The sequence below is a fragment of the Syzygium oleosum genome, unplaced genomic scaffold (assembly GCF_021117445.2).
Source record: "Syzygium oleosum isolate NSW1041296 unplaced genomic scaffold, Sole_v2.1 Sole_v2.23, whole genome shotgun sequence".
In the NCBI taxonomy this organism is placed as follows: Eukaryota; Viridiplantae; Streptophyta; class Magnoliopsida; order Myrtales; family Myrtaceae; genus Syzygium; species Syzygium oleosum.
In genome coordinates, this window is record NW_026607507.1 from 3,657,810 (window position 1) to 3,671,407 (window position 13,598).

General features: G+C 40.1%; 1 protein-coding gene and 1 long non-coding RNA gene across 5 annotated transcripts; both read right to left on the reverse strand.

Annotated features, from left to right (window-relative positions):
* Nucleotides 1–2,766: 2,766 nt before the first annotated feature.
* LOC115682373 (B3 domain-containing protein At5g18000-like) lies at nucleotides 2,767–6,044 on the reverse strand. The gene is made up of 4 exons (XM_030606584.2): nucleotides 5,877–6,044; nucleotides 3,966–4,206; nucleotides 3,663–3,823; nucleotides 2,767–3,155 (listed from the first exon to the last, which is right to left on the reverse strand). The coding sequence occupies exons 1-4, from the start codon at nucleotides 6,042–6,044 to the stop codon at nucleotides 2,886–2,888; spliced, it is 840 nt and encodes a 279-aa protein (XP_030462444.2). The 3' UTR covers nucleotides 2,767–2,885.
* Nucleotides 6,045–6,066: 22 nt separating this feature from the next.
* Nucleotides 6,067–7,925, reverse strand: LOC115682375 (uncharacterized). Of its 4 annotated transcripts, XR_008814276.1 has the most exons (5): nucleotides 7,388–7,925; nucleotides 7,285–7,318; nucleotides 6,919–7,178; nucleotides 6,673–6,840; nucleotides 6,067–6,148 (listed from the first exon to the last, which is right to left on the reverse strand). It is a non-coding gene; the product is annotated as an uncharacterized LOC115682375 (long non-coding RNA). The 4 variants fall into 4 exon arrangements; XR_008814275.1 differs by lacking the exon at nucleotides 6,067–6,148 and having other exon boundaries at nucleotides 6,439–6,840; nucleotides 6,919–7,095; nucleotides 7,388–7,919; XR_008814274.1 differs by lacking the exon at nucleotides 6,067–6,148 and having other exon boundaries at nucleotides 6,439–6,840; nucleotides 7,388–7,918.
* Nucleotides 7,926–13,598: the final 5,673 nt, after the last annotated feature.

Consider the following 13,598-nt stretch of genomic DNA (forward strand, 5'->3'; position numbering starts at 1 on the left):
CCCTTTTCATGCTGAAACCATGTCATTGTTTATCTTTTCTAGTTCTATAGTCCAGGTTGAACCACCCGGAACCTTGAGAAGCACCAAGTTTGAGAGATCATTTCCACATTTTCTCAAGAAACTACCATAAACCCTAAACCCTGTTATGAAAAAAATCAAAGTTACAAGTCCATGACAATGACTCATCGTGGTCAAGCCGAAAGTGCAAAGAAAAAGGAAGTAAACTAAGAAATTGTAAATTCTGTGACATGGATGAAGAATCAGTTTCCACATACAGTGTGCTTCAGTATAAGTGTGGCTGACTTTTAGTGATAGTTGCTTCATTTGACAAGAGCAAAACTAGAGAATCCAAAAAACAAAAAAACAAAAAAAAAAGTTTGCCCTATGATTAGTGAAGTGATGATGTAGCACAGCTTATTACTTTTGGCGTGACCTATGAGACCGTAGGATTTGGAAGGAGAAAATTGTCATGCCAAATCCAACAGTTGGCATCAATTTATGTTGAACCCATGCCCGAGATGTTTTGTCATCCGACGGTTGACATTAATTTTCTTTCATCCGACGGTTGAGATCATGCACTATAACTTTGCCGCCCAAAGGAGCACGGCATTGCAGAAAAGCCCGACATTGTATTATATAAATAGTAAAAGTCATGAAAAATCTCAAACTATACTGACGGTGACATATTATACCGAACTTATTTTGTGACACTAAAAACCTCAAACGTTTCGAATTGGGACCGGTAGTCTTCAATCGACTGGGTTTTTTCAAGCCCTTACCTCGTGCAACGTTGGGATTTTTATTTTAGTTCTGTTTAAACAAAAAGGATTTTATGTGCAAGAGTCACCACTAACCAATTGAGGTTGGTTAGAAAACAAGTGAAGTGCAGGAAATTACCTCACTTCTTACGCAACCAGTGATCTAGGATCGAGGACTTGATAATACTAGTTTTCAATTAATGCCCTTTTGATGTCTAAACTTGTTTATTTATCAATTTAAGTGTCCATACAATCTTTTTACCAAATTATGAACCTAAAATTCTCATCTGCTAAGCATCATGCAATGTTTTTGGTGTTTATTATGATTCTAAAAAGGTAACCTAGCCAGTTAACTTAAACAAGCAAATTACGACACAAAAGCGATATAAAAGAATCACAACTAATTTATCAAAAATAGTACTAAAAGAGCAATTAAAAGATAGTGTGAACTAAATTAATCTAATACAAGTGGGTCAAAAATATAACATGACCTTGTTTTAAGCCCCAAGACAGCAACCCCACGAGCCAAGTTCAAATTGAGTCCAATTTCTTACCTTTAAGATCAATCTACTAAAACTAAGCTATATCGAAGGTGTTCACTAAAACGTCTAAACTATATGCACTAACTAAAATGAAGCTAATTTAAATCTAATGCTAAAACTTAGCAACCTAATCAAGGTCTCTAATTCTAACCATTTTTGTTATTTTTTTAATTTATATTTTTCCTTTTACGCCTGCGATCTATACTGCAAGTCTAATTCTCTCTCCTATTTTTTGTTATCTGATATAATAATTTTTATTTATTACTTGCAAATTCCTTTCTTTTTTCTCTAAAATAGAGCATGGCCCGAATTCTTGGGCCCGATCTAATGTTGACTAAACCTGGCCTCATGATCCTTAGGTGCTAATGGATTGAGCTCATCAGATTAGCCCTTTCTATTATTCTCTTCTTTTTGTTTGCTTTTTTCATTTTTCCCAGTAACTCCATGAGTTCTTCAATGCACCATACTTTGATCATCAACATCATGAACTCTAGAGCTACCACTAAAGATCAAATCTACCAAAGCATCAAATTATGAACATTATATACTTCACCCTCAGTCACCCTACAGTCGTCATCGGACCTCCGTTGTCGGCCACCGCCCATCCTCGATTATGACTCCGCAATGATGCACAGCATACAAAATGGAACATACCCAGTAACGTCAGTCATCGTAAGAAATCAGCGTCCATCAAGAGTCTCCGGTTCATTTCCTCGCCAGTATTTCACTATGAGAACAATGCACAAAACAAAACTAACGCAAGAATTACTCTGGGTCTTAGATTCAAATTTCACGAAATAAGAGTAGTATAAATGAATTGAAGGATGCTATTGTGGTTTGAACGTTTGTAGATGCATCTGCATCTACAGATTGAAGCAGCTTTTCCTCAAAAGATATTTCACAACTTCGTTGGAGCATTTTCACAAATAGTTGACTAGCATTTCGATGGAGAAGCTCAACTACAATGAGTCTCGCCCCGATCAGAATCTCAAACCTTGAATTTTCTAACTTTAACCATCGGAAAAATTCAGGTATCGACAACAATTAAAATCAATCCTTAAATTCTCAGCATAGTGCACAAAAATCGGTACATTCACATGGATCAAATGAGGCTTTGATAGAGTGGTGGGCCGTGGGCGTGGGCGTGGCCTCCAATTCAAAAAAACTTTGAGTTGGAGACATAATTCGATCAGAAATCTGCCAAGTACGATCAAGCACTTAGCCATACAACTTTCTCACAAATATTTTTTTTCATTTAGCCATAAAAAGTAAACGCATGGACTGCTTTCTTTGTATTTTCACTTCTTGCAAAAGGTTTGGTTATACACAAAATGCTAGGATGTTAAGAAAATACATATTAAACCCTTTAGGGCAGTTGAGCAACCTTAAAGAAGCGCCGAATCTGAGGGATTCTTGCCAAAATGGAAATATAGAACCAAAACTAGCACCAAGAAACAAGAAAACAAGAACAGAAAAGAGTCTCCTTTGCATCGATTCGCCACAGCTGAATAAAGGAGGCGTAATTAGGATCTTGAATTCATATCGACACCTCGAACAGTCTAGACTAACACGTCCGATGAACACCTCAATCAATGTGAATCTGATCCTTACCACCACAACTGAAGATGGAGACTTTGAACACAACATCATCCCTATCAATGAGCTCAAACACGCAGGCGTTTCCTACACACAAATGAGATTCTCTTGCAAATGCACGCCAACCAGCAGAAAAGAGCACTTGGGTTCCCTGCGTATATCTTGAGAGATTCACCGGCCACGATCTGTCTGAATACCTAAGAGTTCCCTTTCTCTTGTTTTTTTGAATATGTTGCTCGGCGAATTGACCGGGAACATGCTGCACATGAGTAGACATTTGAACAACCATTGTATGCCGAGAGAAGGACAAAAATGTAAGCATGCGCTCTTGGAAAGAAAGCATACAAGGCCAGCTTTAGTCAACAGTCTTAAGAGGCTCATGAAAGCCATCGATCTCAACCCGCATTGTAAAGCATTTTCAAACAAATTACTGCCATTAATTGCCATTTTAGGTTAGTACTCAATTCAAGTGACTGTCCATCCTTTCACTCAGATAGTGATGGAGCAGCTTGTCAAGGATATCCAAGTGAATGGATAGTCCCAACCTAATCACAGCCTTTACTGCTGTTTTTTCTTCTTCTTTTTCCTGATTCCGCATTACTCCACCATTGGGATGCCCCACAATCACTCCAAGAAATATAGCATGTCATATGGCTCCCAATACAAACCAAATCAACCAAGGATAACACAATATTGAGGCAAGATTAGATAGAGATCATAAGCGAACTTGAGATATGGCATTGATGGATTAGGCTCAAGATTGTACCAATTTTTTAAAATGACTCTGATGTATCACCAGTTTGAAGAAGGGATGCTCCGAATCAAATTTGCTGGCTAATTTAGGAGTAGTGAGAGGCCTCGAAGGAGTAGGATCACAAAATACTGGCTCCGGATGGTTCATTCTGCATTTAGACTGTTTGTTCCTGCCTGGAATTAAAATGAGAACTTTAAGAGACATTATTGCTGTGAATGTTTCTTAGATTGACTATGAAGATCTTTAGCATAGAAGTCATGTCATGCCATGACCAGCCTAAAGTTTCACTTCAAATAACGTAAATCAAGATTCTACCTGCCCTGCTGAAAATGTAGACTCTGAACACAATATCATCTCTATCAATTAGCTCAAACACACAGACACTTCCTGCACGCAAACCAGTTCCTCTCACAAATGCAATCCAACCAGAAGAGAACAGCATCAACCCACTTGGATAGCTCCTAAGCTTCACAGGCCATGTTCTATTTGAATGCCTGAGAGTCACGATTTCCTTGATTTCCTGAATGTGCTGCGTTATGAACCCACGAGGAACATTCTGCCCACACACAATTTTGAACAACCGGTGAATTATAAAGAAAGACTGGGGCAGTGAAATGGATCATGAGGTGTCTTCGGGGACCTTCTAGTTTGAAACTCAGTTTCAAGAACGGGAAACTTGAATTAGTTGGATACACAAATTCCGACTTAACTAGAGATATTGATACTCATAAATCTACTTCTGGTTATTTGATTTCCTTTGGCGGTGGGGTTATGTCATGGTAGCCAATGTTACAAAAGTGTGTTGCTCTTTTTACAATCGAAGCTGAATTTACTGCGGCAACAGAAGCTAGTAAATAGTTGCTATGGCGGAATAAGTTCTTGGTAGAACTTGGGTTCAAGCAAAAGAGGTATGCGTTATTTTGTGACAATCAAAGTGCGATTCATCTTGGTAAGAATTCATCTTTTCATTCGAAATCGAAACACATTGATGTTATATATAATTGGATAGGGGATGTTCTATATGGGAAGTTGTTGGAACTTGAGAAAATCCATACGGACTATAATGGTTCCGATATGATGATGAAGACTCTATCAAGGAAGAAGCTTGAACATTGTCGATTTATAGTAGGAATGGTGAATCCCTCCACATCGTCGTGAGTGAGGGGGAGATTTGTTGGCCGGATTCACTCCCATGTGAAGGAAGCCCAACGAATTGCAAGCCCAAGACTTGAGCCCACATGTCTATTTATATCGAGAAATACGGTTTCTCACTATTATTATGTCGTAGCCGCAAAAAAAAAATGTTTCAGAGACATAGTAACAAAAGAGAGAGAGCAGAAAGCCTGTGAATATGGCAATATCTGATTTTCATCAAGCTGACGTCGGAAGTCAATTCATGGTCTGATTGAGTTGAAATTTGGTTACACTACAAAAAAACATGATTTTTGCGACGAAAAATTTGGAAAAATCCGTCGCAAATCGAATTTGCGAAGAATTTTGCGACAGAAAAAAATTCGTCGCAAATTAGCCACGAACACTATCCGTCGCAAAATTCGTCGCAAATTAGCCACGAACTTTATTCGTCGCAAATTTCGTCGCAAATAATTCATCGCAAATAATTCGTCGCAAATTAGCCACGAACTTTATTCGTCGCAAATGTAGTTGCAAAATTCGTCGCAAATATCGACGCAAATTTCGTCACAAATTTAGTCGCACATTTCGTCGCAAAATTCATCGCTAATTTGCCGCGAACTATATTCATCGCAAAATTCATCGCTAATTTGCCAAAAAAAAAAAATTTGGTCAGTAATTTGCGGTGAACTTATTCGTGGCAAAATTCGGCGCTAATTTGCCACCAAATTTTTTAACTTTTGCCATTAACATTATTCATGAACGAATTTAGCGACGATTTTTTATTAATTCTTTTGTGACGAACTCTGCGACGAATATCGTTTAGGGACAAAATTAGCGACGAAATTTTATTTTTACAACGAACTTTTGTAATTTGTGATCGTACGATAAAATCATTTATTTTATTTTTCAATTTTAAACCTAATTAAAAGCAAACTTAATTTTTGGAACTTATATTTAACATTGATTAAGCACTTAATAACATCAAAATATTATAATAATATGAAAATGAAATACATTCATCTACATTTTTCACAAGAATGACATAAATAAAGAACCAAACTTAAAGGTACATTCTTCCTCTTCAAGATAGACCTTCTCAATTGACGAACTATCCAACCAAAAGGTGTTCTCAACCTTGTTATCAGAAAAAAGTTCACAGAATATGTTCTTGGCTCCACCAAGTCTAGCAGCCAAACCTTCTAACCTTCTCCATGTCAACTTAAGTAGCTTCATGTCAATGGTTGCAGGTGAAGTCCCCATAATGAGGCCATAATGAGGCCAAGTAGAATGCATAATGGCCATAAGGACTTTTTTGCTTCGTACACGATAGTTGCGGTGGATGCGTTGTAATTTATCTATCATACCTGTCCAAAGTACGCACCAAGAATCGTGTAAAGCTTTGACTTTAGATTGTCACCTATAAATTTTTGCCCTGTCGCTTTTCATTGAATAGGTCTTTTGCCAATCCTTTTAAAAAAGGATCTTTGCAGTGCACTTTCATGAATAGTTTTTGGAAGAGAATATACCAAAGAATGAACAACACTACACCTAAAGCATAAAGCACATGTCCTTAGCTTTTGGATGATAAAACCTAAATTTTTCTCCTCCGAGCCTTGGACACCCAAAATAAAAATCCAACTAAAACAAGGATCTGAATTTGAAAACAATCATTCGTTTTGCAAGAAACGACAGCTTCTCAACATCCAGTTCAATGAAAGTCTATATGCATCGCAAGCTAATTGATCTTAATTAATTAGGAAAACATGGACACTAGATGAAAATATGCTTGAGCAGAGGGCCTTGTCTTGCGTTGTCCAGAATCCACCTCTAAGTGACTGGTGCAACTAATTCTCTAATCTAGATGCGACAGATTAAGACCTTGATTTACCTGAACAGTCTGTTCATTGGTTTGAGAATGTGTGTCAAAACGGCGAAGCGTCAAGCCATCTGTCCATTTCTTCTTGTGAAGATTAAGTAGCATTTTTTCCTCCAGTTCATTCTTTCTGTAATTGATGGCAATTGAGTAATAGTGTCTGTTCAGCCCATGGATCAATGCCTAAAAATATGAAGTCAACCCCAGGAGATAAGATCAAAACTCAATATTCAAAGAGCGCATTATCTGGTCAGCACTCACTTGGATGAACGGTTTGTTGAGATGTCCAAGGTTGGAGGTTGTCTGCCTGGGTTCTTGGCCAAGCATCATGGTTTGTGGGTTGATCAAACGGAAGGCATCAATCACCACCTTCCCTTTGACACTCTAAATGGGATCCACAACTACTGCAACCGCACGCTGATTTAAAGCCTCAAAACTCTGATTTTATAAGAACACATCACAAGTATAAAGCAGCCTTGTTAACAATTGGATCCAACTGGAAACCTATAACCAATTATAGTCTAGCAAAAAAAAAAGACATAAGAAACCAATCATACACGAATGCAATAGGCTATGGTCATCAACCCACTGTAAACCATGAGGAAACAATTAAAGCTGGAAACATACCATTGGGAATGTCCTTAAGCTGTATACCACGACCCTGAAATACCAGCAAGCCATTAATCCTTGGAAAAAAAGATTAAAAAAGAGAGTCCAAGCGTGCCAGTACCTTTTCGATGGAGAAGCCCTTGCTGGAGGGCGTCCTGACGAGGGCAGGAGCGGAATACCACTCCACCGATGTCCTTTCTCTGGTGGGCCGCTCGATTCCGGGCGTCACCGGATCTTTCTTCCCCGCGCTCGATTTCCTCCTCCTCTTGGGCACGCCCTGTTTCTCCACGGAGCTCCCTCCTTTCGGATTCTCCTCGCTCTCCTTCTCTTTCGGGGCGTCGTCCCAGTCGTCATCTTCGGCCGAGGCCTCCTCGTTGGAAGCCGAGGCCTCCTCCTCCTCCGGAGCGGCGATCTCTCGGTCCTCTTGATTTGCCTCCTCCACCTCTGATTTCTCGGGGAGCTCCTCCTTGCCCTCGACGGGGGAGGAGCTGCCGCCCCTTCGGCCTCCGCGACCTCTAGGGCTCCGGAGGCCATGGGCAAGGAGGAGTCGCAGGAGGAAGCGCGGGTGGGGGAAGGGGGTACCGAAAACCCTTAGCGAGCGCGAGAGGTTTGGGGGTGTGGGGGAGAGGGAAGAAGCAGAAGCGAGAAGGAGAAGGAGAAGCGGAAGCATATATCTCATATGATCGAGAACAGTGAGCGAGAGAGAGAGAGAGAAATTGGGGGTGAGGGCGGGGCTTTGGGGCGCTCTTTTTTTAATTAAATTTGTGACGAACTTTATATTTCGTCGCAAATTTTAGCGACGAACCTTTTAAGTTCGTCGCTAATTTGCGACCAACCTTATGTTCGTCGCAAATTTTTGCGATGGATTTTGTTTCCGTCGCAAATTTGCGACGGATTTTTTTTTTTTGTCGCAAAAATTTGCAACTGATTTTGCTTTCATCGCAAATTTGCGACGGATTTTGTTTCCGTCGCAAATTTTTGCGACGGCTTTTTTCTCCGACGCAAATTTTTGCGACGGATTTTGTTTCCGTCGCAAATTTTTGCGATGGATTTTGTTTTCGTCGCAAATTTGCGACGGATTTTTTTTTCCGTCGCAAAAATTTGCGACTGATTTTGTTTCCGTCGCAAATTTGCGATGGATTTTGTTTCCGTCGTAAATTTGCGACGGATTTTTTTTTCCGTCGCAAATTTTTGTGAAGGCTTTTTTTTCCGACCCAAATTTTTGCAACGGATTTTGTTTCCGTCGCAAATTTGCGAAGGATTAATTTTTCCGTCGCAAATTTGCGACGGACTAATTTTTGACGGATTTATTTTTTCCGTTGCAAATTTGCGACGGACTTATTTTTCTGTCGCAAATTTGCGACTGATTTTGCGACGGATTCCAAAAATAAAGGGCATTTTCCAAATCCTTGCGACGGAAGTGATCTTCGCGGCACATGGCGCCCATTTTTTCAAATCCGTCGCTAATTTGCAACGGAATTAGCGACGGAAATGTTTATACCGACCAATTTTTTGAATCCGTCGCTAATTCCGTCGGAACCTTGAGTAGATATGCTTCTTACAATGACACATTACTCATATTTGACGAATTAGTAAATGTCATGATCTAATTCGTCTAAGGCCGGCAAGTCTGGTGATGTTTTTTTTTTTTGCATTAGAGCAGCAGAGGAATGTCAAACAACTACGGGAGGTTGTTGCGAAATGGGCCGATGTGACTAGCATTACGAACACTGTGGAGAAACATGACTGATGTGGATGTCGTTGTTACAAACAGACTCGATTAGCGCTTTCTCAAATAACAATAGAGCTCTGATACCAAGTCAAGAATGTGATAAAAAAAAATTTAGAGCAATATATATATCATTGTCAAATGAAGAGTACATGAACCTATTTATCGGTTTTATAGGATGACTATCTAAAAGGGAAAGTATCAATTACAATCAATTAAAGGAAATATAGGGAATCTTCTAAATATTTCTCTAATAGAATGCATGCCCTCTATTCACTCATCATTCAGATGTAACCCTTTAGGAATAATTCATCTAATTGGTTAGATCAAATTGGTTAGGTCTAAATAAGAATATCTCTTTTATATGGTCTCCTATACATATCCCCATATAGATACATTGACTTTACATTTCATACATCCACCCGATTCCGATCTATTTGAAAATTGCTATAATTTATTTACCCATATATTTACGCATACATAAGAGTTACATGCGGAGGAAACCGCCATATTCAACTAAATAGATATCTGTGTTATCTATATCTAAGTCTTGAAAAAAAAGAAGATAAGATTTGCACCTATCGAATCTAAAAAAGCTTATTTGGGACGAGAACATTTTAAGAGATTATCTAATATCTTGAGTTTATAATAGATCTTCTTATCTAATTTGAATTTGTAATATCTAATCTCTTTTAGAATTGGACGTGTAGCAAATCGTCCAATCTCTTTTGAATTTGAACTTGTGACAATCATCCAATTCGTCTCTACTTTCGTCGCAAAAATGGTAAATTTCGTTGCACAAATTAGCGACGGAAAATAAATCCGTCGCAAAATTCGTCGCCAATTTGCGACGGAAAATTAGTCGTCACTAATTTGCGACGGAATTAGCGACGAAAATTTTCCGTCGCAAATTTGCGACGAATTTTGCGACGGATTTATTTCCGTCGCAAATTAGCGACGGAAATTTTTGGTCGCTAATTTGCGACGGAATTAGAAATCCGTCGCAAAGTTTGTCGCAAATTAGCGACGAAAAATTTCCGTCGCAAAATTCATGTTTTTTTGTAGTGTTAGCGTGTTCATGCTGCATTCTTCTCAAATCTAATCAATTTGATTTTCACTTGAAGCTTCCTACATCGAGTTTTTGTGGGTTGTACCAAAAGTGCGTTTTTTGTGAGATTTATCTTTTATCTCTTGTGAAGTTCATGTCTATTGCCAAGAATGATGTTCTTGATGTTTTCGCTGCTATGTACCTCTAGTATTTGCTAGAGAAGAACTTTGTTCACCCAGTTTTGCTGATAGTGAAGATTTTGGGGTAGACTCCGGTCCCGTGATTTTTAATCCCCTCACGCCGAGGAGGTTTTCCATGTAAAAAAATTGCCTTGTGTTTGCGTGCTTGTTATTTATATTCCTCGATTCAATTATTTCCTATTAGGTTTGTACAAGATGGGAGATTATTTTGTTCCGCTGCGATAATCCAATATTGTTCGGATTGTTATTGTTCTCTCAACATATCTCCCATTCTTCAAAGGGTTCTATCTAATGTGATCGTATTCTTTGACCGTATATTTCGCATAGGGTTGCATAGTTATCTATGGATTTAAGAGGGAAAATTGTCCAAAAAGTCTCAAATCTATTGCACATTTGCCAATTCAGTCTTAAACTTTACAATTTTGCTAATTGAGTCACAATCATTTTTACCTTTTGCCAATTGAGTCCATCTAGCCAATTTTGGCTGGAAATTGCCGACGTGGCTTGCCGGTGCTGACGTGAATAATTTTTAATAATATTTTATTAAACTTTCGAATTTTTTATAATTTATTTTTCCTTTTTTCTTTTCTTTTCTTTGTTTTTTTTCTTTTCATCTTCTTCTTCCTCCGGTCGCCGGCCTCCTCGATGTCTGCCTTCTGTAATTATTTAGGTCCTCAAGCGTGAGAGAGTATTTATGAGTGGCTTAGTTGATGTTATTCCCTTTGTGCTCCTCTTTCCTGGGCCAAATTGCCTTTTTCGCTTGGGCTGGTTATTATGTTCGTATATCTCAAGATGTGATTGGCTCGAACCCTCTTCCTCAGTGCTCGAGAAATAAGTTCTGCTTTATGTGGCTGCTGCATGTGACCTTGACCTGCGCTACCTCTCGTGTTTGTCATTCTTGAGCTGAGGGACATTTGATCGCTACGGTCAATTTCCATGACTGTGATTTGATTGATTGCGTATTGGCATTTAGAAAGATGGGGGGTTAATTTCGTTAGCTACTGGCATCGCACAATCATTGGGTTAGTAATATCAACATTGAAATTGCTATTACCTTCTCGTTCTCTCTTAATCACGAGACGAACGGATGAAATTGGAAACTTCTTTTAGCGTGCACTGTTTGCAACTCCGCATAAAAACTTCTACTTGACATTTCCCGAATATTGCATGAGTATAGGCTGTTGACAGTTGCTTTTCCCATGGCGAAGGTGATTTGAGAGCGGGCTGTTTGTGCCACGTATCAAAATCAGCTATCGCCTCCTCTTCATCCCTATTCTGGCGAATAATAATACTCTAGTGTCTCAAGAATTCCTTAACAGTTATTTTCCTGTGAATATATTTGTCAAAGAAGGAATTCATGCTATCCACACGTTGAGCTGTAGACATTCCAGCAAGAAAACTCTCCCCCAAAAAAGTAGGAATCCACTTCTTCCGTTCCGCATACAGCATCCGAACCCATCCATCTTCTTAAGAGTTGAAATCATGTCACCATATTTCACCATCTCGTATCAAACTGTTCATCCGTCCACGATTTAAAGATACATTCGTTGAATATTGATAGAAAATTCTCGTGTGACTGTTTATCACACGAGACAATTTTTCCTGGACTTTTTCCATTATATGTGTTTCGCCGGAATTGCTCCCGCGATGAAATATAATTCACTGAAAGTCGTTCTTCGATTTTTAATAAGAGGAGACCGGGTTTTATAGTGACTCCAGACAGGAGATATCCAGGCAAGAACAATGAACTTGTTTGTTTTAATCAAACAACATGAACTCGAGTAGGGACAAGATTCGCTCGATAAGAAATTCAAGCTTTGTCACCATTCTAGAAGCCGCTGACTGGCAGCATTACATTCTAACTTTATCGATACCACACTACGCTGCTACTAGATTTAAAACATAGATGACTACAACTAAGGAAACTGAAAGTACAATGCATGAATTTAAAGATAAAAAGACAGCATTTTGGTTGTGTTCGGGAAGCTTTTCCTGGCTATTGAATGGTATTTATACTGTGAGCATGATAACTGTTCTTTTATGCCATCAGTCAGATTATATTTAATAACCGTCGTCGATCTCATCTTCGCCGTTTGCTTTTACGACACCTGTTCATTAACTACTATAACGACCCGGTCCGACGAGGGTGGGGAGTGGTCGCCGGGGCCAGAGTGCTTGGATAAGGAACGGCTCTTGACATGCTTCTAGGATGGCGAAAGGGGCAGGAATGAACTAAACTGTGCACTGAGCAGGGGGAAAGCGATCCAGATATATATATGTGAAAAATGGAATTAACTCACGGAGGCGCCTTTTGACGTAATGGCAAGCTTTTGCTTTGGAGCTCCAAAGTTAAGTGAGCCTAGGCCAGAGCACTATCAGGATGGGTGACCTCATGGGAAAGTGCCTGCCTGTACGTCAATGGACAAAACCGTGAGGCTCGATATGGGACGGGCCAAAGCGGACAATACTTCAAGTGAGTTAAATCCAGGGTGTCACAATATGATATCAGAGCAGGACCCCTCTAGTAGGTGTATGGTTCGGGGACGAATCATGCGGAAGCTGGTGGACCTGTAACGACCCGGTCCGACGAGAGCGGAGAGTGGTCGCCGGGGCCAGAGGGCCTGGACAAGGAGTGGCTCCTAGCAGGTTTCTAGGATGGCGAAGGGGGCACGTCTCTTGTCCCACATCGCCTAGGGAGGGAGCCTTGAGCTTGCTTATAAGACTTGTGAAGCCTTAACCTAGTACGACGCGTTTTAAATCCACGAGGGCTCCGACCCAAAGCAAACAATATCGTGCTAAGGTGGGTCCTGGATCGTTACAAGTGGTATCAGAGTCGACTCCCGACCGCGTGTGGGGCCACAGCAGGGACACTATGCCCAAAGGGGAGAGAATATAACAACCCGGTCCTACGAGGGCGGGGGGAGAATGTAACGACCCGGTCCGACGAGAGCGGGGAGTGGTCGCCGGGGCCAAAGGGCTTGGACAAGGAGCTACTCCTGGCAGGCTTATAGAATGGCGAAGGGGGCAGGAATGAATCAAACTGTGCACTGAACAGTGGGAGAGCAATCATGAGATATATATGTGAAAACTGGAATTAATTCACAGAGGCGCCTTTTGACGTAACGGCAAGCTTTGCTTTGGAATTCCAAAGTTAAGCAAGCCCAGGCCAGAGCACTACCAAGATGGGTGACCTCCTGGGAAAGTGCCTGTCTATACGCTAATGGACAAACCGTGAGGCTCGGTATGGGACGGGCCAAAGCGGACAATACCTCGAGTGAGTTAAATTCAGGGTGTCACAATAGCCATCGATCTTATCTTTTCTTTCATCTTTCTAACATCTATCAATTTTTTTAAA